The sequence below is a fragment of the Asterias rubens genome, chromosome 12, assembly GCF_902459465.1.
Source record: "Asterias rubens chromosome 12, eAstRub1.3, whole genome shotgun sequence".
Classification (NCBI taxonomy): domain Eukaryota; kingdom Metazoa; phylum Echinodermata; class Asteroidea; order Forcipulatida; family Asteriidae; genus Asterias; species Asterias rubens.
The window spans coordinates 10,678,402-10,705,494 of NC_047073.1; the positions used below are offsets into that span (position 1 = coordinate 10,678,402).

Below are 27,093 nucleotides of genomic sequence, written 5' to 3' on the forward strand. Positions count from 1 at the left end.
AGAGGGGGAGGCGTGTGACCGAGACATGAGGGAGGATGTTGGTGGCCAGTACTATACTGTATCTTCATTTCTATCTCCATACAACTTTACAACTTTGTAAACAGAAATATAATAATTTCAATGGAGCTGTTCCTTTTTCTAATAAGCTAGTCTGGATTTGTACTAACAACGCCTATTCAGCTTGATTTTTGGAAAGGCCTACCAGGGAAATCGATCTTTGACAAAATAATAAAAAGCTTCATGTTTTCAGGTTATCATTTTGTGTATTGTGTTGTGTTCATTCCATTATAATACATTCCACTTTTTGGCGCGCGTGTAGTTTTTTGAGCGACAGCCATGAAGTGACGTTGTGGTACAGATTAATTACATGCCAGACTTGGGCCAGTCTAAAATTCAATTCGCTCTTGCCTGGTACACAGATCCAAAGCAATCCAGAGAAGTGAGTACCCGATAGAATCTGCCGGATACCAGCGTACATTTACATGCATTATGTACAAAGTGTTGAGCAGTAGCGCGATTTTCTCTACTCTATCTGCTGTGTGTGTGTGTGTGTCATCATTCGTCGTACACACAGTGAACGTTCATGAAATGAATCCTTGTGTTTTATCAAAAGGCGTAAGCAGCGATTTCTTCACATCCCGAAATGTGGTTAGTTTCAGCCAAAACAAGATCTCCTGAAGTCCAAGATGACTGATAGGGGTTCGAGGCGGTCCAGGACTCTGTCTGATTGTCAGAATGCTGAAAGAGAGACGAAGAAATTGTCGTCTCGGAGCCAGTCTGCTGACTACTGGGCCGGGGAGAGTGACCGCGACGCGCCGCCATCGCCCCACGGTGGAGGGGCAATGCAGATCCAAACACCGGCTGGATTTCGCCATCTTGGAGGCATCACAAATGAAACAGTTTCTACCATCCAAGCAGCCGAAAGGGAACTTTTTACTGACCTATCGCGTGCTCAAGCTTTTGACGACACAGATGCAGCCTTCGCAATCTTTGAAGGACGACAAAATAATGGGAAGGTTCGGATAAATGTTGCGCAGGAAAGAGAAATTCTTGGTGGAGCGTACACATTGCGTACAGTAGAAATTAATAAAATTCCTGGTCAAACTCTGGGATTTTATATTCGAGAGGGAGATGGAATTGAGAGAAGGGAAGGCATTCACGTGTCTCGTCTGATGCTTGGGGGAATGGTAGAAGAATCCGGGCTTATACGGATTGGTGATGAATTATTATATGTAAATAATGTTGACGTCACTAAGAAAAACCTTGATGAAGTTTACATGATTCTTCAGATTCCAATAAGGTTATTGATAACACTTAAATCTCGCCAGATCGGGAAGGGTGCATACCGCTCAAGTTGGGGCTCCTTCACATCGGATAACATAAGTCCAGGACGATTCTCACCAGCAGCACTTGGTTTAGACTCCAAAAGGCGATCAATCTCAGTCGGTACGAACAGTTCACTCGGTTCAACATCGGATAGAAGCCCCGGCTCATTTACTACTAACGGCAGTCACTCAAGTATGATGTTACAGTTTGAGGATAAAGAGAATCGTCATCTCATGAAAAGTTACAATCAAAGATCGTTGGACTGTAAAGGGAGTAGGGGTCCACATTACCCAGGTACAGATCTCCAGGAAGAGTCCGATCAGCAAGTGCAATCCGCTCTTGGGCCAGAGATGGTCAGCAGTAGCAGCAGCAACAGCAGTGCAATCGGGGGTCCTGCCTCCCCCCTGCAGGTCCCCTCCAGAGACTTCAAGATGAGGCACCTGAGTGCGAGTGACGCACCGATCGAATCAGACACCCCAAAGCCGGAGATATTCCACCGCGCTTCTTCATTCGATCCAAGCACAATGACGATCGAGGAGGATAATGATTACATGGTCTTCGTCGACGACGAAGACTATGACGATCTTAGAGAGGTCCCTGGAACCGATACGGACTCTTTTAATAATCTCCACGGATTACGGAGCAGCGCTCCGTCCTATTCTAAGCACAAGCAGAGACCTTACTCTGCTTTTATCACATCCGATCGTAAGGGATATAGTCAAGATGCGGACGGCATTGGAGATGATTCAAAGATGCAGGATAAGAAGCAGTCTACAGGGAAACTGAGGCGGGCATCTTCATCCGATGATGTCATCGCAGCATTGGGGACAAATGTAAAACCACGGGAAAATGTGAATAGACCGCATTCGAGCTCTGGTAAGTATTTGGCGGGAAAATGGACGAGACACACACAATCCATACTTTCATACATCCAACATAATCAATCAATTAATCAATCAATCATCAATCAATCAATCAATTAAACTAACTAAAACAAATGACATAAAGTTTGTCCATTCATTGTGATACCTTTGTTTGCAATGTTTGGGTTAAAATTGGTTACAGTTGGCAACCCCCTCTCAATGTTTCAATTCCAGTAACTAATTATGAAAATCTAATCTAGGGTTAGCCTTATCTACCCCGAATTCCTCAAAATACTACAAACCATGCTTGACATTCAGATTAGGAGGACTGTTAATCCTTATCTGGAACAGTTGGACCTGGGGCAGAATTTGGTGTATTCGTTCATTACCATAAATAGCCTTAGTGTTGGATTTTGGTGGGTACGGCTTTTTAACCCTAACGACTGGGTGTTTTGTTATTAAAAGTGGCTACCCAAAATCCTCCTCCAGGTTCCCCTTCTCCTGTGTCATCACTGCACACAAACTTGTTAGGAGTTTATAATCGATGAGGAACGGAATTCCCGACCTTGTGAAAAGCAATGTCGAGGGACAATGGGCCAAAGTCCTTCTGAAGAAACCTCTCTTTGGTATTTGGATATTATGAATTTATAGGACTGTTAGCAGAAGGGATTTCAACCTAAACTGAGTGAAAGACTCAAAGTTTGTAAAATCCAGAAGCTAACAATTTTTCACAGAAAAGTTAGCAGAATTTGCTACATTGCAGTGATTGCAGTTGTCAGTGATTAATTATTTCCAGCTTGACCATAGATGTCAGAGTCAGAGGAGCATGCAGACTAGCCTGACTAGTGCGCCTAGCAAGAGCAAATTTTCCCTATATGACCCTAGTCATTGCCTTGGTGCCCCTTTGAATCGTTCCAGTAGAAATTGACAGGCATGTATGCTTTGTTTCTGAGGGCATCAAGGCATTTTCTCATTGGTAAAGGGCACCATAATGAGGAAATTGTAAATTTATACAGTGCATTGCAAGACAGGCACCAAAGCAACAACCATGGGGCTTGGAGGCAATCGCCTGCATTGCCTCCGTAAAGTATCAGGTCTGACTGTATACAATAAATACCACTCTTCATTTTCTGATATACTGCTTTGATGATACTAAAAACTGAAAGAGAAATATTCAAGATTACAGAAAAGAAAATGACTCATATTGCAGAAATAAATTTGTTCTCACATGTGCGCAGTAGACATTTGTCGTCCGACAGTGTAGATACCTGGTGAGAACTCCAAATCCTAAACTGAATCAGCGTCCCCTAATAAACATGCCAACCATGGAAAAAGCTGGTAACCCGCAGAGGGGGGTCAAGGCTACCGGGTTGGGTCTAGATGAAACATCGTTCCCCCTACCGCTGCGCTTGCTGTGATGCCAACTCAAAGCATCTACTCCCAGGCTTGTTTCGATATGTGACTTACAAACCACAAAATTCTTGAGTCGATTGCTCTTGTAAAAATCATTCACCCTTCTGCTACACCTGTCTTGAAATTGTGAGACTTCTGGAAGAAAAAGCAGGGCTTAATTTTTTTACACTGGTTTAGTGTGGTCAGTAAACTAACAACTGGACAAGTTCGGCATTCTTTTTTTCTTTTTAGTTTATCATTTGAATAAAGAATACCTAACTCTGTAAAATTCCTGTTCAATCTAATGTTGACTTTGAGTCTGATAGAATCTTATTATATTTAGCAATGAAGTTTAAAGGCAGTGGACACTACTGTTGGTAATTACTCAAAATAATTATTAACATAAAACCTCAAAATCAAGCATTTCTGAAAGCACACAACTTTGTGTGACCAGGGTGTTTTTTCTTTTGTTATTATCTCGCAACTTCGATGACCAATTGAGCTCAAATTTTCACAGGTTCATTATTTTATGCATATAAATGTACAATGTATGTTGAGATACATAGACACCAAGTGAGAAGACTTGTCTTTGACAATTACCAATACTGTCTAGTGTATTTAAAGACAAAAGTGATAAATCTCTTGCATCAGACCTCATACTTCACAGTGGTAATGAAGGCGACTGCCTCTGTGCCCCCGTCAGTGCCCTTGAAATGCTAACAGTAGAATTTTACAATTTCCTCTTAAGTTGCCCTTTACCAAGAAGAAAATGCCTTGCTTGGTGCCCTTGCCCTTTCAAAAATGAAGCACACAGGCCTGGTATTAAGAGTGGGGCCAGTAAACGACATGTAACAACTGGACAAGTCTGGCGGTCTTGTTTTTTTTCCAAGTAAATTTAAGAATATCTACTCCTGTAATATATCATGTAAAAATTTTGACTTCAAAGTCAACATTTGAAGGTTTTAACTGACTCAATGAGTCTGATAGAATAGACGATGTGACCTGTGACATCAAATGTTTACAAAAGAGCCACAGAGCCTGGACTTCCTGCAGGCACGATTTGTACACAGCCTAATAAAAAAATCTTATATTTTATGGAGATTGCACTGTCTAATCCCTATCAACTTTTGATATGATGAAAGGGAGCGCATCTCAAAACTTGTCCAGCTTTTACTTTCATAACTCTTAGATTTATGTGGAAATTACGACACCAAATATCAACTTTCCCATAGGACCAGTGCAGTTTCTTGCCTGCCAGAATACTCAAAGAATGCACAAGGTCACACTTATTGTAAACAAAGTTCACATGGTCTATAGTATTATGAAGTCATGGGCCAATAATCACAAAGACAAAAGAGATAAATCTATGTCTTAGTGCTTTTTCTGAAGAAAACAAATTGTTGAGTGTGTCAGGGCGTTTTGGGGGTCAATTTGATTTTGGTCGTTGTGAAAACAATTCTGGTCCAGTAAACCTTTTAAGCAACAATGCCTGTCCTGCCTGTGGTCTTGTGGTTTCCCCCCCAAATTTGAGCACTGAAAAGGCTGGCCCCCATTTCAACATGCCTGTTTTTCACTGCTTTTATCAGACTGTATTCTACTAACTAAGAAACCAATCTAGTACTTCTTTCTACAGGCCTGGAGTTTCATCTCTAAAATGGAAAGGCCATTTTCATATTGCAAAGTGCACTTTCATTGGAATTCTTTTTAATGTATACGGGAAACTTTCGAAGGGGCACCAAGGCTAAGACCAAGGGAGGACATACGTAACCTGCTTGTTATCCAGGCCTGGTTCTTTTCTATTGTAACAAGTTGAAGATCTGTCAAGGCCATTGTCAGCTCTCTTCTAAGATCAGATATTTGAAACAGATCTTTACAACTCCAATATACCATATTGAATAACCCCTTTGTTGCTATGAAAGTCACTATCTTGTAGGGCAAAACCAAGGAAGCACGCAGTACACCTTGTTCCCAGGTTGATTACTATGGCACGTGACAAAGTACACACACACCAACGCAGACGCTCAAAGACGCCATGTTGTAGGGCAGGTTTTTGAATGGTGACGTCATATTCAATACGGTCTATTCCAAAGGGATAAAAAGATGTTACAATACTATTACTTTCAAGAGAGATAGCAGATTGTTCATTCATACATATTTCTGACTATTTTGTGATAACTTGAGTCAGGAATTTCACCTTTTTGGGTCAAGGTCATTTGCCTAGACAATGTACTGGTTGTAACAGAAAGAAGACACTGTTTATAGAGCTTTAGAAAGTCTAAGGGAATGATTTTATGGGCTGTTAAACTTGATTATGCTTCCATATATTCAAATGGTTTATTGTAGCAAGCATCAAATTTTAGTACCCATAACTTTTCAGACGAAAAAATAACTTTGACAAATTAATTTGAAAGTCCTCACAGCTTCAGCTCATGTGCAACAAAAATGTGGAAAGGACTGCTTTGTATACATTGTAGTTTTATCGCAAAATTATTTCTGACCTAGATGTTCAACAGGTCTTGAAATGCACACCAAGTATGTGGTTTGAAACCAGACAGAGATTTTAGTGATGGGCCAGTAATCCCACGACCGACTGGACAAATCTGGCTGTCTTGTGTTTTTAAAACATTTTACTCAAAATAATTTGTTTATTTAAGACCAATGTTCAAAGTTGGGTCTGATCTTTCAATTATTATTATTATTATTATTATTATTTTATTCGCCATAACAGTACAAAACAAAATACATTGACAACATTATACCCCAAGATGGGCAAGGGACAACAAAAGCAAATACATACTTTGATCCGTAGATCTGTTGCCCCACATCTGGGGTACACAATAAAATTAATATAGATTTAACATAATATAATATAACATAATTCTGTTGAGTAGCAGCAAATCTTCCCATCTTCCCATAACACGAATGTGAGACTTGTGAATCTTTATGTGTTTAAAAAACACAGTTGTGTTAAAATTGTGTTCTCATTTTGATTCTGGTTTATTGTTGTCTTTATTTACCATTTTGATTCTTGTCTTGTTTAAAGGAACACGTTGCCTTGGATCGGTCGAGTTGGTCTTTGAAAAGCGTATCTAACCGTTTGTTATAGAATGCATACATTATTAGACAGATATTTAAAAAGTAGAATATAATGATCCACACAAGTATCACTCGAAATTGCGTGGTTTTTCTTTTTACCTCATCGACAAACACGGTCGGCCATTTATGGGAGTCAAATTTTTGACTCCCATAAATGGCCGACCGTGTTAGTTCGCAAAGTTAAATGAAAACCACGCAATTTCGAGGCAAATGTGTGGATCATTGTATTCTACTTTTTAAACATCTTTCTAATCATACATTTTATAACAAACAGTTACAAACGCTTTTCAAAGACCAAAGACCATTGTGTTCCTTTAAAATAATGGTTCAGGACAGTGAAAACTTCGAGCTACAAGCCATTGTTGTCTTGTTTAACTATTTCAAAAGTTAGGATGAAAGCAGATTTTCTCTTAGTAAACCGTTTTGAAAGTTTCAATTCAATAGTTTCAGTTTCCTTAAAAATGGAAGGGTAAAAACCAACTTTTTGTATTCAATTTTGACACCAAAAATGGTTGGCAAACAGATTTAATAAACAGTCTTTGTAAAAGCCAACAGTCCAGACTTCCTCCACTGTATGCGCACGTTCCACACAAAAAGGGCCACCGTGTAAACACCAGTGACCTTGTAAATATTGTAGATTATTTTCATAGCTGAAGATTTTAAGATTTTGTTTACTTACCACATTGTACTTGCTCATCCATGAGTGCATGGTACATAACATGAACAAGTGGAATGGAGTTCATCCGTGGCCTTTATAAAAATATACATGACGTAGTCTTTATTCAAGTCTGGGTTTTTATTGTGATTTCCTATTGGCACCAGAGACAGCTAGAGCCTCTAACACTGAACCAATATGAAACTGCCTGGTACTTTGATAGACATAAACTTCTATACAATTGAACCAATATGAAACTGCCTGGTACTTTGATAGACATAAACTTCTATACAATTGACAGCAGTTTGAAAAAAAATAAAGACTTTCAAAATAATGCCTTACCATTCTACAAATAACTTTCATGTATTTTATCATTTAGAAGTGTACATGTAGGTATGCTTGGAATTTGTTGGGGTAATTTTTTTCAATCTTTGTTTGGGGGATGGATAGTAGGATACAACCAGATACCTCAAAACAATAAAACAATTGTTCCCTTTTTTTTAACAAACAAATTGAATCAAGACTACTTAAAAGGTACTTGGTTATCTGACCAAATTTTGATTTTTCTGGAAGAGTTTTGGGAGTAACCACCTAATTTTTGTTGGCTCGTTCAGCATTGAAAAGCTTCACTATTTGATTTGAAATATGGACCTGTGAAAAAAAGTGACTGATCAATGTCAGTCGACTAGTGGAATGACAAGCTGACTCTTCCTGCTAGCTAGTCGCTGAAAAAGTTTAGGGTGAACCTTGAATATTTATGTAAAAAAATCGCACTAAAGCCATTGGACACTTTCGGTAAACAGTGTTGTTCAAAGGCCCACACTTCGTGTATCACAACTTAAATATAAAATAACGACCCTGTGAAAATCGGTCATCGGAGTCCGGAGAAAATAACGGGAAAACCCACCCTTGTTTCCGCACGATTCGCCGTGTCATGACATGTGTTTAAAATAAATCCGTAATTCTCGCTATTGAGAACTGATGATTGTTTTAATGTTTTCTCAAAAAGTAAAGCATTTCATGGAATAATATTTCAAAAGAAGTCTTTCACCATTACCTTCTGTAAACCTTGTGAGTTATTTGTAAATTTGTGAACTTTTATTTTTGTTCTGTTCTGAAAGTGTATAATGGCTTTAAAGGCAGTGGACACTATTGGTAATTACTCAAAATAAGAGAAAGAAGTAATTTTTCACGGATTTGATTTTGAGACCTCAGATTTAGAATATTAGGTCTTGAAATCAAGCATCTGAAAGCGCACAATTTCGTGTGACAAGGGTGTTTTTTTCTTTCATTATTATCTTGCAACTTCGGCGACCAATTGAGCTCAATTTTTCACAGGTTTGTTGTTTTATGCATATGTTTAGATACACCATTTGTGAAGGCAAGTCTTTGACAATTATGTACCAATAGTCTCCAGTGTCTTTAAAGCTCTTGAAACCATATAAAAATTACCTCGTTCATGTTAGCGTGCTTCTAACAAACATTCAACATTTGCTCCACATTTTTGTGAAAACTCCTGAAGAGAACTCTGCTTGTAAACTATTTTTTTATCACTTGAAGAACCTTTGGAAAAAAAACACTTGCACTGACTTTATGATAAACTTAAAATTAATCATTTACCATTCCTAATATCAAAAATATGCAGTGGACTAACCACTTTTATTTGCACACATAATTAAGTTAGAAATAATTTAGAATACTCAAGAACATTTTTAGGGGGATAACAAAGTTGGTTTACATTTCAGCTTGACATGGAAAATATGTATTCATGTATACATAGCATTGGATTGTTTGTAAAATTAACGCTCTATACAGACTATGCATTATAACATTTACTGCATGTAAAATTATGGTCACAAAGTGTTAGCCATATAGGGGTAGGGGTGTCTCAGTGTCTTTTAATATTTAGACACGCTGTTTAATCTGTCATTTACATGTAATTGAACAATTTGGAAACACAGCTTTTAGATTTCCAGCTAATTTGGACACCCTCCCTTTCTTTCATCACGATGTTTACACTATGAATGTGTCAGATCTTGCATTTGTTTTTTCATAATCTATATAGGCATGTGTCTGTTACAGTGTTACAATGTACAGCGATTGTATTCAATTTACTTGAAACATTCTTAGAAAAACCTCTTGTAATCCACAGACTCATGCGTCCCTGTGGGGACTTCTTATGTTGTTCTTTCATTTATCTTTGTACTTTACATCTTCACATACACCCTGTACATAAAATTTCCTTGTGGAATAAGCACCCCGTGTCTTTCATGTACTGTAGTGCATGGAGACCTTCTGTTTTCCCTTTTGTTGTTGTCCTGCTGTGTCCATGAGGTATCAAATATATCAGCACACAATGTTCTCCATACATGTATTCATTTGTTCAATCATACATTGAGAGAAAGTACAATAACAAATAAATGGAATTGTACAAAGAGGTGGTTCCGTATTTCTTGTTGGCTTCACTCATGTTCAACATTTCTACTTTTAGAACATAAAATGTACATTTTCATTGCACACACTTCACATACATGTACAGTGTACATAAACAAGTATGTTTGTACACAAAATTCACCTCTTTCTAAATGCACACCCTATGTATTGTACATGAACATTATTATATATAAATACAGTATGCCAATTTCCACATGTTTCCATGTAAATTATTGCAGTTGTGCAGTATTTTTATCCATTTGAATGTCAACTTAATAATGCTTGTTTATATCTGCAATCAATGCCAACCTCTGTACATTCACTATAATTAGCAATTTAGTCAGCACAATTCAGGCACTCAGCAGTTTGGTTGTGAGTACAACAAATTCTAGACAATAATGTGCAAAATACAAATTTTTGCTGCTTACATACAGTACAAACATGTAGTGTTTTATTTTCATTAACTACACAGTACTGCTGTATTTTACATGCTTAAAGCCCTTTCTTCCCAAACATCATGTACAATTATGTTCATGTTGCTTTCCCCCCCCCCCCCCAGTTATGTAGTGCGTAAGCGTACAATATGCGACACCGTTGCGTGGGCGTATCCCTTCGCATAATAACAATGGTGACAGTGATATTGCACTCGCTCCTCCGTAGAGCTCTCTATGAATTGACTCACGGTAGACAGGAACGACTTGAAACATGCGGTTATTTTTAGATCCTCGTTGTGCAGCGCCAGGTTGTGTTATTAAAACTGGACTTATTTGTAATGTGCTCAAGAATGCATTGCAGGCATGCATGGATATACACATTATAGAAAAGGGGGTTTGTGCAAGCGTTGTAGAACCGTATTGTGTATTGCACTCTACTCATGCACACGTTGTATGCCAAGCTAAATGCCCGAACTGGCATTGTCCAATGCACTGTGCAAAATGTATTGTATTATTTCTGTTTGGCTACTTTACTACATTTCTAAACTGTTTACGTGATCTATAAAAAAAAGCTTCCTTCAATCGTAAAATCTATTGTGTCTTGTTTGGCAATGTCCCATTGAGGTTAACTGTGGTGAAACCAAAGTTCCCAGTGTTGTCAGTGTAACTAAACTGAACCTGGGCAGAATAGTCTGACATGTGTATGATGAACAAGACAGAAATTGTGGCAGCCTGGTACATGTACATGTACTTGTACAGGCTACATTGGGGGTCTACATGTATTTCCCAGATCCCTCTGCAGACTCTACGTGTAATGTATAATACATTGTACATGTACCAGGTATTTGTTCGCTTGTACACATTGCAGATTTGTAAAGGTTACTTGCATAGAATAACACTGTCATTGTTTTGTAAAAAAAAAAAAAAAAAAAAAAAAAATGTTTTTTGCAATGCTTTTCAACTGAACCTCGACACTGGTAGAAACTCTAGCTTCAAAACTAACTCAAAAACACACTTGTTCAGTCTTGGCTTCAGTTGCCATCAGTAATTGAGATCTTTTTCTACATACTATGTACACATTTATGTATATCAATATGCAGTACTTTCCCGAGTCATGTGAAAAAAAATCACAGGCATGTTACTCGGGTGGGATTCGAACCCACGACCCTTGCAATTCTAGAGCAGTGTCTTACCAACTTGTTTTCACAAGACTCGGGGGAAAGTACTGAGTATACAGTGCTTACACACATCGGTGTACGGGTAAACAAACAAAATATATACTTTATCCTCGATGCAAATTTAACATCTCTTTTATATATTTATGCACCAAGAGTGTCTTTCTCACAGACATGGCACACTAGGATTATCCATTATTAGTAACAGTTAGTATTATATTTATGGGTGCTTTGAGACATTTACAGTAAGCCCTATCAGCATCATTTGTAGGTTTTTAAGAGACAAAATCAGGGCCGATATTCATAAAGCTGTTTTACAAGCATAAAATACTGTTTTAAAAATGAATTGCTTTGCTGAGCCACATCAATGCAAACTAAATGTGGGCTAGTAACCTGCGAAGCAATACTATTCTTTTAGCAAGTTTTTGTGCTTACATGCTTTATGAAATTGGTCCCAGATTTGTTCAGGATGAATCAAGACTATAACCCAATCCATCAATCTACATGTACATTAAAATTAAAACCCAAAGCAACCATATGGCCTCCTGCCTACTCTAAGACTCACAATGGCTAATAGTTTCAGTGCTGTGGAATACTGCCTCGGTGCCCTTTAAATAAAAATGTCCAATGTAAACTGCCTTTTCCTCAATATAAATTGCCCCGCAAGGATGACATGCAATTTAAAGGGTACCGGTGGTTAACCACTTTTCCCTAGATTTCCCTAGTATAAACATCACAACATACATTACAACACAAAATTATTAAAGGAACACGTTGCCTTGGATCGGTCGATGTTGGTATTTGAAAAGCATTCGTAACCGTTTGTTATAAAATACATGGTTAAAAAGATGTTTTAGAAGTAGAATACAATGATCCACACACATTTGCCTCAAAATTGCGTGGTTTTCATTTTACTTTGCGAACTAACACCGTCGGCCATTTATGGGAGTACAAAATTTGACTCCCATAAATGGCCGACCGTGTTTGTCGACGAGGTAAAAGGAAAACTACGCGTTTTTGAGTGATACTTGTGTGGATCATTATATTCTACTTTTAAAATACCTTTCTATTCATATGCATTTTATAGCAAACGGTTACAAACGCTTTTCAAAGACCAAATCGACTGATCCAAGGCAACGTGTTCCTTTAAGTTTCTATTCAAATATATCATTGTTTGCTTCTCAACATTAGCATTCAGTGTGCACAAAACATGTTCAGTTAAAATATTTTACTATGCAAAATTGCTGGACGAAATCGTTCATAACATTCATTATATAAAAACTTGCCACCCCCCAAACTAAAAATACTAAGATATTTTGGGTAAATAAATAACTGGCTATGTTCTACACACTGTTCATTGCATACATTGTGAATGTGTGAACAATTTAATGATTGCCTGAGAATATAAAACATTACATTTGTACGCACTACTGTAAAATTGTCCATGCACAAAGCATGTCACTTTCATTTGCATTGTCTCTTTTTCAAGATCAATAATTGTTAGTTTTATTTGTGGGACAGTTGTTACTATACACATTATCACCAGATATTGAATTGAAATGGAATACTGATATTAATAATAATAAAAAACAATAACTGTATGCCTACTGTGAATGAAAAAAGACACACAGTGCACAAAATCAACCTGGTTGTGTTTTTTTCTGTAGCATAATGATCAGTCATCATAATTGTTTTCATTACGATACGATGAAGTTAATAGCATGGAACAATAAACATACTTGCCGATTGAGATATTAATTTCTGTCTTCTGTCTGTCCTCTCTCTCGCTGCAGATTCTAGGACGGGGAGACCGCGCTCCGCCATACTTGAGTTCCTTCCGAATGCAATGAGGCGCTCCGGAGAAGGAAAAACACGACAGCGCAAACCGGGCCAGAGTGAGAAATCATCCAAGTATGACATGTCAAAGCAGCAACAGCTGTCAATGTTGATGCGCAACATGGCACAGTCGGGGAAGATGAGCACCGGGAGTTTCTCTGGTAAGAAGACGGAAAAAGCTAGCGCAGAGGTTGCCGTTGCGGGCAGCGGCTCGTCCAAGTACGTCCCGAAACCGTCACCGGATAAGAAAACCCGACGGATCTCTGCGAGTAAGCCATTAGACATTGACGTGACGCAGTTCACCAAGTACAAGAGTGACCTGGGATCACGTCTGCGCAACAGACAAATGCCCTTGTCTGGGATCCTAACATTACATTTGTATGGCAGTCGGAAAATGTCTCCCTCGTTGTCGTCAAAGAAAGAGACGCGTGATTTATATTGCGTGATGGAGGTGGATGCTGTACACAAAGCGCAGACGGCGACGGTTTCTGGCAAAGATGAATACGGCTGGGATGAAAAGTTTGAAATTGACCTGGAGAGGGCGCATGACTTGAGTTTACTCATCTATAGCTACACCGACTGGGACACTAACCGACAAAAGCTATGCTACAAGGCCGTAGTTCGGCTCAATCAACTTCTTATGCATTCCACTCGCCCGAAAGATGAAGCGTTCCGCTTAGCTATGCGGCTAGAGCCCCGCGGAATCATGTATGCAAAATTCTCCTTCACAGAGCGGCACGTGACGCTGAAGCGCGTCCCGTCGTTGGACCGGCGCGGGCTGTTCGGTGTGCCGCTAGAGGTAGTGGTGCGGCGGGAGAACTCCCGTACAAACATTCCAGTGATCGTACACAAATGCATTGAGGAGATTGAGCTGCGTGGGATAAACATGGTGGGCGTCTATCGTGTCTGCGGGTCAGCCAAGCGCAAGAAGAAACTTCATGATGAGTTTGAGATGTCAAGTAGTTTGGTGGATCTGTCCAGAGAGTATTATCCTGATCTTAATGTTATAACAGGTAAATAAGATTGAGTTAATAAGACTTAAAGATACAGGACACTATTGGTAATTGTCAAAGACTAGTCTTTGCAGTTGGTGTGGATAAAAAAATCTCAACATATGCATAAAATAACAAACCTGTGAAAATTTGAGCTCAATCGGTTGTCGAAGTTGCAGGATACTAATGAAAGAAAAAAACACCCTTGTCGCACCATGGTCACATCAAGTTGTGTGCTTTCAGATGCGTGATTTCGAGACCTCAAATTCTAAATCTGAAATCAAATTCATGGAAAATGACTTCTTTCTCTATCTACGTCACATCAGAGGGAGCCGTTTCTCACAGTGTTATACAATCAAAAGCTTCCCATTACTAGTAATCAAGAAACGTTTTATGATAATTATTATTTTGAGTAATTACCAATAGTGTCCACTGCCTTAAAATGCACTGGACTCTATGGGTAAGTACTCAAAATAGTTGTAAGCATAAAAACTTACTTGGTAATGGGCAATGGAGAACTGTTGTAATGATACATGTAGTATAATACATTAAAACCGCTCCCTTTGATTTAACACAGTTTTTGAGAAAGGTTGTTTCTCACTAAAGTAATAAAAGACTTCAGGCTTGAAGCCTTTTATTAGGCATCTAAAAGCAAATTTTGTTCAACAAGGGTGTTTTTTCTTTGATTTCTTCTCTTGCAACTCCGATGACCAATTGTGTCGGAATTTTCACAGATGTGTTATTTTATGAATTTTTCACTGTTTGTTGGGATACACCAAGTGAGAATACTGGTCTTTTTCAATTGCCGAAGGTGTCAAACAGACAAGAGGAATGGGTTCACTGACACAAGACAAAAAAACAGACTAAAATCATTAGACAAAGATGTCAAAAACCAAGAACAGGCAGAAATTTTAAATAAACGTTATTTTTAAAAAGGATAGAAAAACTATCAAGAAATATGTAGTTGCATGTACATGTGTACGGAGATCGGGAGAGGAGGCTACTACATATATTACATGTATGTACGTTCCAAAATGTCCAATTGGAAGATAAATTTATTTCATTCTTGTGAATATTTACACGCATGTAATGGCATCTCTGTAAGGAAAGAAAGTTTATTCTACAGCAATATTTCACGGGGCACAAAGGCAGAGCAGTGACCAGGGGCAATTACAACCGTTTTTGCCTCCATGAAATATTAAACCTGGGTTAAACCTAGGCCTAATTTGATAGATCTGCTTTTTGTGAGTGGTTTTCTGCAAACGAGATCTATAAAAAGGGTCCCAGGAGTTTATTGCTCTTTTCAAAATGTCCAGACTACGGATGACGGAAAGGTTTTACATGGCTTTCTTTTGCTTTTGGGGAACATGTTCTTTATACCCCACCCCAACATATGAGTTTTCTAAAATTGGTTTATTTTAAGGCAGTGGACACTATTGGTAATTACTCGTAATAATTATCATCATAAAATCTTTCTTGATTACGAGTAATGGGGAGAGGTTGATGGTATAAAACATTGTGAGAAACGGCTTCCTCTGAAGTGCCATAGTTTACGAGAAAGAAGTAATTTTCCATAAATTTGATTTTGAGACCTCAGATTTAGAACTTGAGGTCTGGAAATCAACCATCTAAATGCGTACAACTTCATGTGACACAGGTTATTTTTCTTTCATTATTATCTCGCAACTTCGATGACCGATTGAGCTCAAATTTTCACAGGTTTGTTATTTTATGCATATGTTGAGATACACCAACTGTGAAGGCTAGTCTTTGACAGAAATTACCAATAGTGTCCACTGCCTTTAATAGCAGTATGTTTCAAGTTCAAGTTTGAGCTGGTGAATAGGCGATCAATGACCTGCTTGCATGCCTTTTGCCCGTAGCTCTACTTACCATGACTCTGTTCAAACAAGGACAAAAAATGAAATTGACCCGCAGGTTCTATTGATACCAACTGTGAAGAATAATGTTTGCATTTCCAGAGTGCAAATAGAACTTTGTCAAATACCAGCAAATATTAACCCAAGTTTTTTATTTATGAAGTCTCTTTTTCTTTTTAATTTTTTTTTATTGGGTGGGGGGGGGGGGTCAAATAAAAGTTTTGAAAGGAACAGTTGATCCTTTGTATGGTGGGAAATATTTCAGGACTCTTTTCCTTTTAGTCTGTTCAAATACTTTCAATTTACTTGCACCAGGTGTAAAGCATTTTACCCAAGATTGACATGTATGCACGTTGACTTTTGAAGCATTGTATTGATGTATGACCGCACACAAATGGCAACTGTAGTCATTTCCCAGCCAATATAATTGACGACCTCATAGTAACAATTCATAACTTGTCGATGGCGTCATTGTTGCACCTTAAAATAGAAACACGGAGCCCTGTCACCGTCTGAGTGTAAAGTTCCTTTTTGAGTTTACCTAAAAACGTAAACGAGAATTTGCTGCGGTAACTTTACTTGTATGGTATCCCGTTTCAACATTGGGTGGAGACATTGGGATTCAAACCGTAGAAGGCTAACTGTCTGGTGTAGTGTCTGATGACGTTAGCAGTGGCTGTGGTTAGATTATAGCAGCCGTAGCCAGCAGCTGCAATCTCCCATCAGTTGGCCAATTCAGCCCTAGTCGTACAGTATACGTAACATTGATGGCATCTCATCATGTCACCAAGCTTGGTGACAAGTTTTGCTACTCTGCAGTGAAGCATTATGTGTAGTACATGCTTTTGTTTGTTGTAGTACTATGTACAGTTTATGCCATTGCATCTTATGAAGTGTAGTTGCTACAGGTACATGTACATTAGCTCATGATATGCAGTTTTGTATTGGTTAGTCTTTAAGTGCTTCTATAAGTACTACATGTGTACCTTCCTTGTTTTGATCTTTGCAGAATACATGAAACGCAGCTATTTTTTAATGAATAATGTACCCGGTACGTACAAGAATGTTGTAAGGCCATGGTTTAGCAGAGTTTGAGAACAACAATTTTATGCAAAGCTATGCATCGCTGTTTTTTTTTCATATTTTGTTTTCAAGCCCATCATGGAGTGTCAGAGCTCCCAACACAGAAACAGGATCTGTCTTCCCATTTGTAAAAATGTCAGTAAATGATCATCATTACAAGTAGAGCACTCCATGTTCGCAGTGTTAACTTTCAGCCTTAAATAGACAAACCCGATTCTCGGCCCGAGATGAAAAAGAAAAAAAATCCTGGTCGGCCAGGTTCTCGTGGGAGTTAAAAAAAAACCCAAACCCACCGGCCATGCCGTTATATTGAAAAAAAAAAAGCTCACATTGAATAGGGCGTGGGAAAAATAACAGTGTTACCAATCCAAATAGAAAACCACAAGCTGAAAGGAGGGTGAAAATAATATGATCTGTGAGATGGCTGTGGGCTGGAGTTGACCTGTATGTAATCGAGTCGTAGTGTAAGGGGAGTTCAGCAGTAAGAAATCCCAGCCATGAACCTTTGCTTGTCACATAAGTCCAGTCTTGTCAGACCTTGTATGGGTCTCACACTCACAGCCTGGTCTCAGGGAACACTCAGTTTGAGAATTTTTTCATGAAATATTTGGCGATGGGGTGGCTGTGGAGGTTTAACGAATGAGCCCCTGGTCATTGCGTTGGTGCCTCCTTTGAAATGTTCCAGTAGAAATTTGTTTTTCTTTATTACACTCTTTTTCTCACTTGATAAAAACAGTGGAACATTTTCTCAATTTAGCCTACTATACATGTATGTGAACACTTGTAGCTAAATGTATTAAAGCCATTATACACTTTCGGTACCGAAACAAACAAAAAAGTTCACAGATTTACTAATAATTTACAGGGTTTACAGAAGGTAATGGTAAAAGACTTCTCTTGAAATATTGTTCCATGAAATGCTTTGCTTTTTGAGAAAACATTAAAACAATATAAATTCTCGATAGCGAGAATTACGGATTTATTTTAAACACGTCATGACACGACGAAACGTGTGGAAAAAATAGTGGGTTTTCCGGTTATTTTCTCCCGACTCTGATGACCGATTGAGCCTAAATTTTCACAGGTTTATTATTTTATATATAAGTTGTGTTACACGAAGTGTGGGCCTTTGGACAACACTGTTTACCGAAGATGTCCAATGGCTTTAAAGCTAACTTGACACATGCCTGATGCCCTCCTTGTAGCAAATGCCTCTATTCTCTTGGTCATTGCCTCGTTTCACTGAAAGTATCCCAGTAGCCCAATACAAGATCCAAATGCCTAATTGCGAAACCTAAATGTATTACACATCCTTAATACTGCACACTCAGCAATTACCTTCCTGCCACTGGTCATTGCCTTGGTGCCCCTTTAATTGTTCCTGTAATGAGCACAGAAGGTTCACATGGTATAACATGTACACGTGTACAAGATCCCGGTTAACTATTGTGGGGGCGATATGTCCTGTGCAAGATACAAAGTGCGGTTTATACAACGTAATTTGCGCCTATATAATGTAAGTCCTTTGCTTTAGTGATCTTTAAAATGCTAAGACATGTTGCAAAATTATCCTTGAATACAAAAAATTACCGTGGCTCTAAGAAGGATAAGCTTGGCAGGCGTGAGATTACTCAGGGGCCATGGAGGTCACAGCCTCTGTTGCCCCTGGTCTTGGCCCTGGTGCCCCTTCAAAAAAATTCCCATAGACTTGTAAGATTTCCCAATGGAAACCAACCTGCAAAATGAAAATGGCCTCGCCCTCGCCCACACGAAATTCCAGGCTTGGCTTGGCTTTTACATAAAATAACCATAATCCACTGAAGAGCTGTTTTATACCATTCATTCTAGCACTTAAATCATAGATTGGTTATGACATCCGTAAGACGATCTTTTGTAATATGTTGCAATTTTCCTACAAATTTGAAACCTGATCGAGTATTTAACATGGCCCTTTCTTTTCTGTACACACTGTGTACAATGCAAATGGTTCGGTCTTACAAAAACAAAATTTTGTTTGCTGTAACTAGCTGTGGAAATAAACAGTCAGCAGACCATTGATCAAGAACTTTAAAGACACTGGACACTTATTGGTAATTGTCAAAGGCTAGCCTTCACAGTTAGTGTATCTCAACATAAACATAAAATAACAAACCTGTGAAAATTTGAGCTCAATCGGTCGTCAAAGTTGCGAGATATTAATGAAAGAAAAAACACTCTTGTCGCACCATGCTCACACGAAGTTGTGTGCTTTCAGATGCTTGATTTCGAGACCTCAAATTCCAAATCTGAGGTCTTGAAATCAAATTCGTCGAAAATTACTTCTTCCTCGAAAACTATGTCACTTCAGAGGGAGCTGTTTCTCACAATGTTTTATATTATCAACCTCTCCCCATTACTCATAATCAATGAAGGTTTTATGATAATAACTATTTTGAGTAATTACCAGTAGTGGACACTATTGGTAGTTACTCAAAATAATTATCATCATAAAACCTCATTTGGTAACGAGTAATGGGGAGAGTTTGATGGTATAAAACATTGTGAGAAACGGCTCCCTCTGAAGTGACATAGTTTTTGAGAAAGAAGTATTTTTCCACGAATTTGATTTTGAGACCTCAAGTTCAGAATTTGAGGTCTCGAAATCAACCTAGTAAAAGCACACAACTTCGTGTGACAAGGGTGTTTTATTTTTTCATTATTATCTCGCAACTTCGACGACCGATTGAGCTAAAATTTTCACAGGTTTGTTATTTTTTGTATATGTTGAGATACACCAAGTAGTGCTGGGCGAATAGTGAAATTTTGATATTCCGATACCGCTGGCCAACTATCCGAAATTAACCGGATATTCGAATAGTTTTTTTCGTCGCTAGAGGGCGCTATTAAAAAAAATATCTTATTTCTTTTTTTCGCTAGAGGGCGCTGTTCGTTTGTGAATGAGATCGTATGGGCGGATTGATATTAGTTTTAGACAGTGTCACTCGGTTCATTCATAAAAATAACCGGATCTAGATTAAAGATGGCGATTTTTTTAAATTTTTATCGTGATTGACTCTGTGAAGGAAAACTTTCGTAATCTTTGAACAAATTACGTCAGAAATGTCATTGTTTTAACTCTTCACGGAGGTGAGCATAGTTAAATACTTAATTTATGCTGTTTTATGCTGTCTGAATAGAAGTTTTATAAGGATTCAGACAAAACATTCCTATCAGTTGTCGCCCGACGTCCGCGGATATTCGGATATTAAAAGAATATCCGGTTACTTGGTTGTAATTACAGAACTATCCAGTTTATAAATAGGTATTGGCGCCCTATGCGGATATCCGGTTAAGTATAAAAAGGCATTCGCAGTTAAGGATAGGAAAACCTACTCGCCACTAACCGGATATTTGAATAATTCGCCCAGGCCTAACACCAAGTGAGAAAACTGGTCTTTGACAATTACCAATAGTGTCCACTGTCTTTAAGAAGCAACTGACCTACATACGTGTACATGGAGGTAGACCTCCATGATGGTACACACACCTGAGTTGTTTTGTTATTCTGCATGACGAGATATGGATTAATTCTTATTATAATGCAATCAGATTTGATAAAAAATTTATATGAATCTAAATAAAAAAATTAAAAATAACTTGATAAAATTGATTGGTTAGGTTAGAGGAAACAATGTTTGTGTGTGTGGCCTCACATGTACATGCATTGGCATTTTAAACTTGGGTTTTTACTATGTGATGGGCATGCTTGACTTAAAAGCAGAAGACACTGAAATCATATCCAATTGTCTGGTTAGTGGTGCTCCTGAATTTTTTTTTCCAACACTCCAAGTTTGTCTCAATTAAAAAAGAAAAGAAATTGAATGCCTGCTGAAAAAATACTGTCATCATTTTGTAATATCTCATATAAAACATTAATTGCTAAAACAGATGTGTAATCTAAATTACATGTACATTAGATCTATCAAGTTTTCAATTTTTTTTTGTTTTTTTAATTTTGGAATTTTCGTATTGAACGAAAACAGACAGGTTCACAAAGCCACGCCCACCATTGCAACTGTCCATCAAAAGCAGCCATGCGTACACCACATACATGTAAATCTACAGTATCTCTGCCCTGTAACACAAAAAGCGCATCAATCAAGACAGGGGAGACTTACAAAATTTGTTACCGGTCCGACGTTTCAATCTTTCTCAAAGGCTATAAAAAGGCACAATTGTGGCACCTTTGGTAATTGTCAAAGACCAGTATTCTAACTTGGTGAACCCCAACATTTCCATAAAATAAAAATAAAAAATATGTGAAAATTTAGTCTTCACTTTTCAAGCCATTTGTCTATTTCAGAGAAGGGCCTGATTTGGCACAGGTGTCAACAACTTGTTTTTATTAATAATTGTTTCAAATCCTACTTAATAAATGTTTTGTTAACTTTTTTTGTTTTACAGGCGTATTAAAGGATTATTTACGGGAGCTTCCAGAGCCGTTGTTTACCACTAAGATGTGTCAACGCTTCATGGATACATTCGGCAATCCACCTGAAGATCCTGGCCGTAGCGGGGAACAGCTCGTCCAAATGATCGAGTCACTCTCTCCACCAAACAGGGTAACTTTTCACGAAATGTCCTTAGGAATGGAGATTTTAGTTATTGCCTAACATCACAAGACCATTGAGCCACTTCAAGGTGAAGGCAACAATAAACTAATTAGGGCTATCGACCCTAATCAGCTGCCACCAGGGGCACGTTGCCACCTACTCCTAGGGCTGAAACAGAGTTACCCCCTTCACCGTCCATAAGGACACAAGTGTCACAAGTGTCATGACCGTGATTCGAACCCACACTCTGCTGTTAACAACACTGGACTTTGGGTTTGTATGTTATCAAGCATACCACCCTTATCAGAGTTAGCAGTGGTCAGTTGGCCAAGTGCTAGTTAAAACGCCTAAGGACCATTCAAAAATCACTCCCAGTGGTCCACTGGCTAGTTCAGTGTTAAAAGGCATCCCTATTCAGTAAAAAAAAAAAATCTGATTAGCAAAAAATTAGCAGGAGACCAGTCACAAATTGTACACGTGACATGGTAGTTTGGCTGGTAACCTTAGTCAAGGATAGTTTTGTTGCACTTAGCTACTCTATGTTCTTTAGCAGCTTTGGTACCGCTGGCCAGTCACTGACAAAGTGAATGGCAAACTCTGATCACTGTATCATGCCTTCTGTTGCCCCCGTTCTTCTTCCCCTTTCTCAACAACTTTAAAAACTGTTTCCCAGTCACTCCAGCCAGCTTCCTGAATCTTTCCCGCTGCTATTTAACAGCCTTAAATATTATTTCCTAAAAAATGTTGAACAAAATCAATGGACCCATACTTATGAAGTCACTAGAAACCCTTGGCCTAATTTTTTGTTCAGAAGTCCATGTTCAAGTTTCAAGTAGATACCAAGTATCTGGGTTAACCAAATATTTACAAATACTTGTGTGTTATTTGTTGTGGGTACTATAGTATCAATATGAAACTTGCTTTACAGCACAATATTTAAGACCCTTTGGCTAGTTAGAAGGGGGACAGTTTAAAAATCGCTTCACATACCAGACATATCTATCTGTAAAATATGTTCATGTTTACATATTTAAAATTTCTTATGAAATAAATACTTGTGTATGTAGTTTATTCACAGTATACATATATTGACTGGTTTGATTGCTATGGTTAAAACTATGACTCCTGAGGCAATCCCCGAAGCGTTGTGTTCTATTTTCTCCAGTCTAAGCCGAAAGATATTAGTACACTTCGAGGATCACGAGTAAAAGCAGTCAAAATTTGTTTTATAACATCCCAATCATATATTGTGCCTAGACGTGTTTAAGTGTTAAAGCGTTTAAAAATGCAATTAGATTTTAAAGTAAAGTTAAGTTACCAAGAAGGGTATGATACATGTATGGGTATACATGTACACGTAGTACACTGGTTTCTATGGGATAGTACATTGGTTGCTAGTGCTACGGGTATACGTAGTATATTGTTTGCTGTGTTTCCCTCATTTTCTCCCTCTCAAGGAGGTGCCCTTTTCATCTTTGAGAGGGCAAGATTTTCTGTGCTTAGCAATGTATGCTTACAGGCTTATTGATGTTTGGATTTACCTTCTGTCCATCTTGCTCACGTTTAGGTTACTGGCGAGTACATCCTAGATCATCTAAAACTCATCATGGTTCACTCTGAGACAAACAAGATGAATGCGTACAACATCGCCGTCTGCTTCGGCCCCGTCCTGATGAGCGCAGCTTCCTCCGGACACCCTAGCAACTGCCGAGAGGTTGCCACGGGAAAGGACGCTGATTATGAGAAGCATATTGAGGTCCTGCAGCATATGATGGAGGTGTGGCCGGGAAAACGAGGTAAGAAGAGGGTCGCAGGCCAGGGCCAAGTTTCATGGCTCTGCTTACAATAAGCAAAGAAAGGCGCTCACAGAAGCACGGAATTCCGTGCTTACATCAAGCGTATTTCACAGGTTGGTAGGGAATTTTTGCTGTGTTGCATACTCCAGGTTGCTAGGCATTCCTTCGCTTAAACAGCTGGCGCAGAAATTTGGCACTTGCCCAAAATTGGCGAATGGTGATTGTAAGTGCCAAATTCCGTGGTAAGCAGCGCCATGAAATCAGGCCCTGTATGATTCGCTTTTAAAAGAGCAAGGGCACCAAGGCATTTTCTCCTCAGTAAAGGGAACACCCTAGATGAGGGAATTGTAAATTACTACTGTATTATTACAAGGGCAACGAGGCAATGACTAAGGGGGCATGGTCGCAATTGCCTTTATTGCCTCCGTGAAGTATCAGGCCAAAATATTTTTGTGAAATTGTTTCACTCATTTCTCAAAAACTGCAGCACCCCAGCAAGTAATATTTTATACCATCATTGTCTTGAAACAGTGTAATTTTAACGTAAATTTGTGGGCGTTTGTGTTTTGTGTCATGCAAAAATTACCCAAACCCTTGAAACGAAGCTGCTGGGTCACTGTAAAATATCATCATTCACATACACCATATCTGCCCTCACAGGTAGCCATTTTACACCTGGGTGGAGAGAAGCAATGGTTAAGTGTCCTGCTCAAGGACACAAGTGTTGAAACCACATCCAGATGAACCCCTGCTAAAAGGGTAGAGGTATACAATGAGTCTTCCTATCAAGCTTTTGAAGTAAGAGATTTTAAAACCAAGTTCTTAACTCCTTTTCTTCAAAACTAGATGACTTTGCAGAGATACAGCGCCGCATCAAAGAGCAACAGGAGCTGCTTGAAGTCGAAGAGAGGCAAGAAGATATTGTTGAAGAGAACAACGGCCCGTTGGACGCCCAAGAGGAGGACAGCTGTTACCATAGCAACGACGACCTGGACGAGACGTTACAGGCGAAGGACAAAGAAGAGGAAGAGGTGAAGGAGAAACCGGAGGAGCAGCCTGAGGTGGATTGGGATTCGGACAACCTACAAGTGTCTCCGTGTTGAGGGATTGCTTTGTTTTTTCGGTCCTTGGATGGGGTTTGACCCTATCTCTTGTCGTAGAAAAATTTAATGACGTTTTGTTTTTATCGGTTATTTTGTTGTCATTTTGACTACAGTTGGAATAGTCAGAGGTGAGACCTCATGTCATGTTTTATTTTTGATTTTTTGTTTGTTTTGATTCTTTCCCCAGTTGGAATGTTTTTGAATTGCAATTGATTTGAGTTTGGGGTACGAGGGATTACGTCCCTGGTGCCCCCCGTGATGATTCTATGATGTGGGTTGTTTGCCTGGTACTCTGCAGTTGCTGTAAATACAATGTAGTCCGACACTGTCTTCAGTTACTGAACTGTGTTTTATAAAAGTTGTTTTAGTGTGGGGTTTGGAGTGTACATGTAGAAACTATAGAAAAAAAATTAAAAATTAATGTTACAAATGTGAATGACTTTACTGATTAAGACTATGATGACATGTGTATGTGTTTTAGACGTATAAATCTACATGATTTAGGTTTAACAAAATAATATTTGAAAATCTAAATTTGGTTTTGAGTTTTAAGTCTATCTGGAACTACTCTTTTTGTCTTTTTTCCACCTTCTTTTTCCTTTTAACACTGTGGTGACCATCACCTACTCCATGGCTGGTCATGACCGAGCGGTCTTGTTGCCGGACGCTAGGCAGAAGTTATAAAACTTCTTCACAGAGTAAATGTACATTAAACATAGACTGAGCAAATCTGGAAGTGCAACACAACCGAAACACAAATTCTCTCTCTTCAAATTCCATTCTCCTGAAGACGAGCAGAGTATACTGTTGGAGACATTGAGACCACACCGGCTCTTCTCAGAGCCAACACTCCCACAAAAGAGAATTACACATGGTTGTACCTGCAAGTTTATTGTTTAATAATGGTTTCGTCCTACAAATTCTCACCATCATCCCTCGACTAAAAGCTGTGCTTGGGTTGGATACATTGTAACTTATATTGCAGCGGGGTATTTTGAGCAAAAAGCTTGCTCTAAAAAATTGAGATGAAACAACTACTTAAATGATCCACCTTTATACTGGTGATAAAGAACCCCTAAATGATTTCTTAATTTTCTAACTTATTTCTGCCACAGGTACATTTACTGAGAAGTGAACTGAAATTACTAAGCAAAATATGAGCCAAAAGATATATATATATATATATATACACTTATTGTAAGAGAAATACATTAACTGAATAGATTTAAAGGAATAGGATAAAACAAAAAATATGTATAGAACTTTATACCTGGCGTAATTTTTAAATTAACTTGCATGAAATCTATTTTAAGTGTATTCAAAATATGAAGACGTTCTAGTATCTGTTATCCTAGGTACACGCACAATGTACATGTCTTTTAACTTTGTTGAATGATGTTGTTGTCATAACTTAACTCGTATCTGTGAAGGTTTGCGCCAACAAAAAAAACCAAACATACTACAGAAGAGTATGTCTGAAATGTGGTTAAAATTTGTACTTAATTCATAAATTATTGAAGCTTAGCTTCGCATATGCTATTAATGTGAACTCAGACTTGGTGACTGTCACCATGGCAATAGTTATACACACTGAGAAAACTACAGTTTTCTTATTTCTAAATTTGGGCTGATTGCTTCTTAAAGAATAATAACAGGTCTGTCACTAGGGCAAATAAACTGCGTTATACGTAGTACCAACTTTGAAGGGAAAGTATACCTTTGGTCTTTGGAACCGTTCGATGGTTTGAATCGTATTTATAAAAGCAGATTCATAAAACTAACCAGTGAAAAATTTCGTTTCAAAAGGTGGTTGGGTTTGTGAGATATCGCTTAAAATCCAGAGCGATTTTGTCATTGGAATCTGAGAAACATATCTGACAGAAATAATTTTCTGATTCAATTTCTTTTTGTGATAAAATTGATATATTTACCATAAAACCACATTACTTCAAAATGAAATGATTCTCAAAATGCTTTTTACTATCGCGCGTCCTGTTCGTCTAGCCAAGTGAGTTTTTATTTACCATTAATATAAGGAGTGATTACTAAATTATACCTTTCCTTTTAAAGACACTGGACACTATTGGTAATTATCAAAGACCAGTCTTCTCACTTGGTGCATCTCAACATATGCATAAAATAACAGACCTGTGAACATTTTAGCTCAATTGGTCGTCGAAGTTGTGAGATAACTATGAAAGAAAAAACGGCTTTGTTGACAAGTTGTGGGCTTTCAGATGCTTGATTTGAGGTCTCAAAATCAAATTCTTGGAAAAATTACTTCTTTCTCGAAAACTACAATACTTCAGAGGGAGCTGTTTCTCACAATGTTTTATACTATCTATAGCTCCCCATTACTCGTTACCAAGTAAGGTTTTACGCTAATAATTATTTTGAGTAGTTACCAATAGTGTCGACTGCCTTTAATCAGTGTTGA

General features: G+C 38.3%; 1 protein-coding gene across 1 annotated transcript; it reads left to right on the plus strand.

The window, feature by feature from the left end:
- Window positions 1–561: 561 nt before the first annotated feature.
- Window positions 562–26,701, plus strand: LOC117297657 (rho GTPase-activating protein 100F-like). The gene is made up of 5 exons (XM_033780805.1): window positions 562–2,202; window positions 13,168–14,223; window positions 21,609–21,766; window positions 23,325–23,553; window positions 24,400–26,701. The coding sequence occupies exons 1-5, from the start codon at window positions 687–689 to the stop codon at window positions 24,654–24,656; spliced, it is 3,216 nt and encodes a 1,071-aa protein (XP_033636696.1). The 5' UTR covers window positions 562–686; the 3' UTR covers window positions 24,657–26,701.
- Window positions 26,702–27,093: the final 392 nt, after the last annotated feature.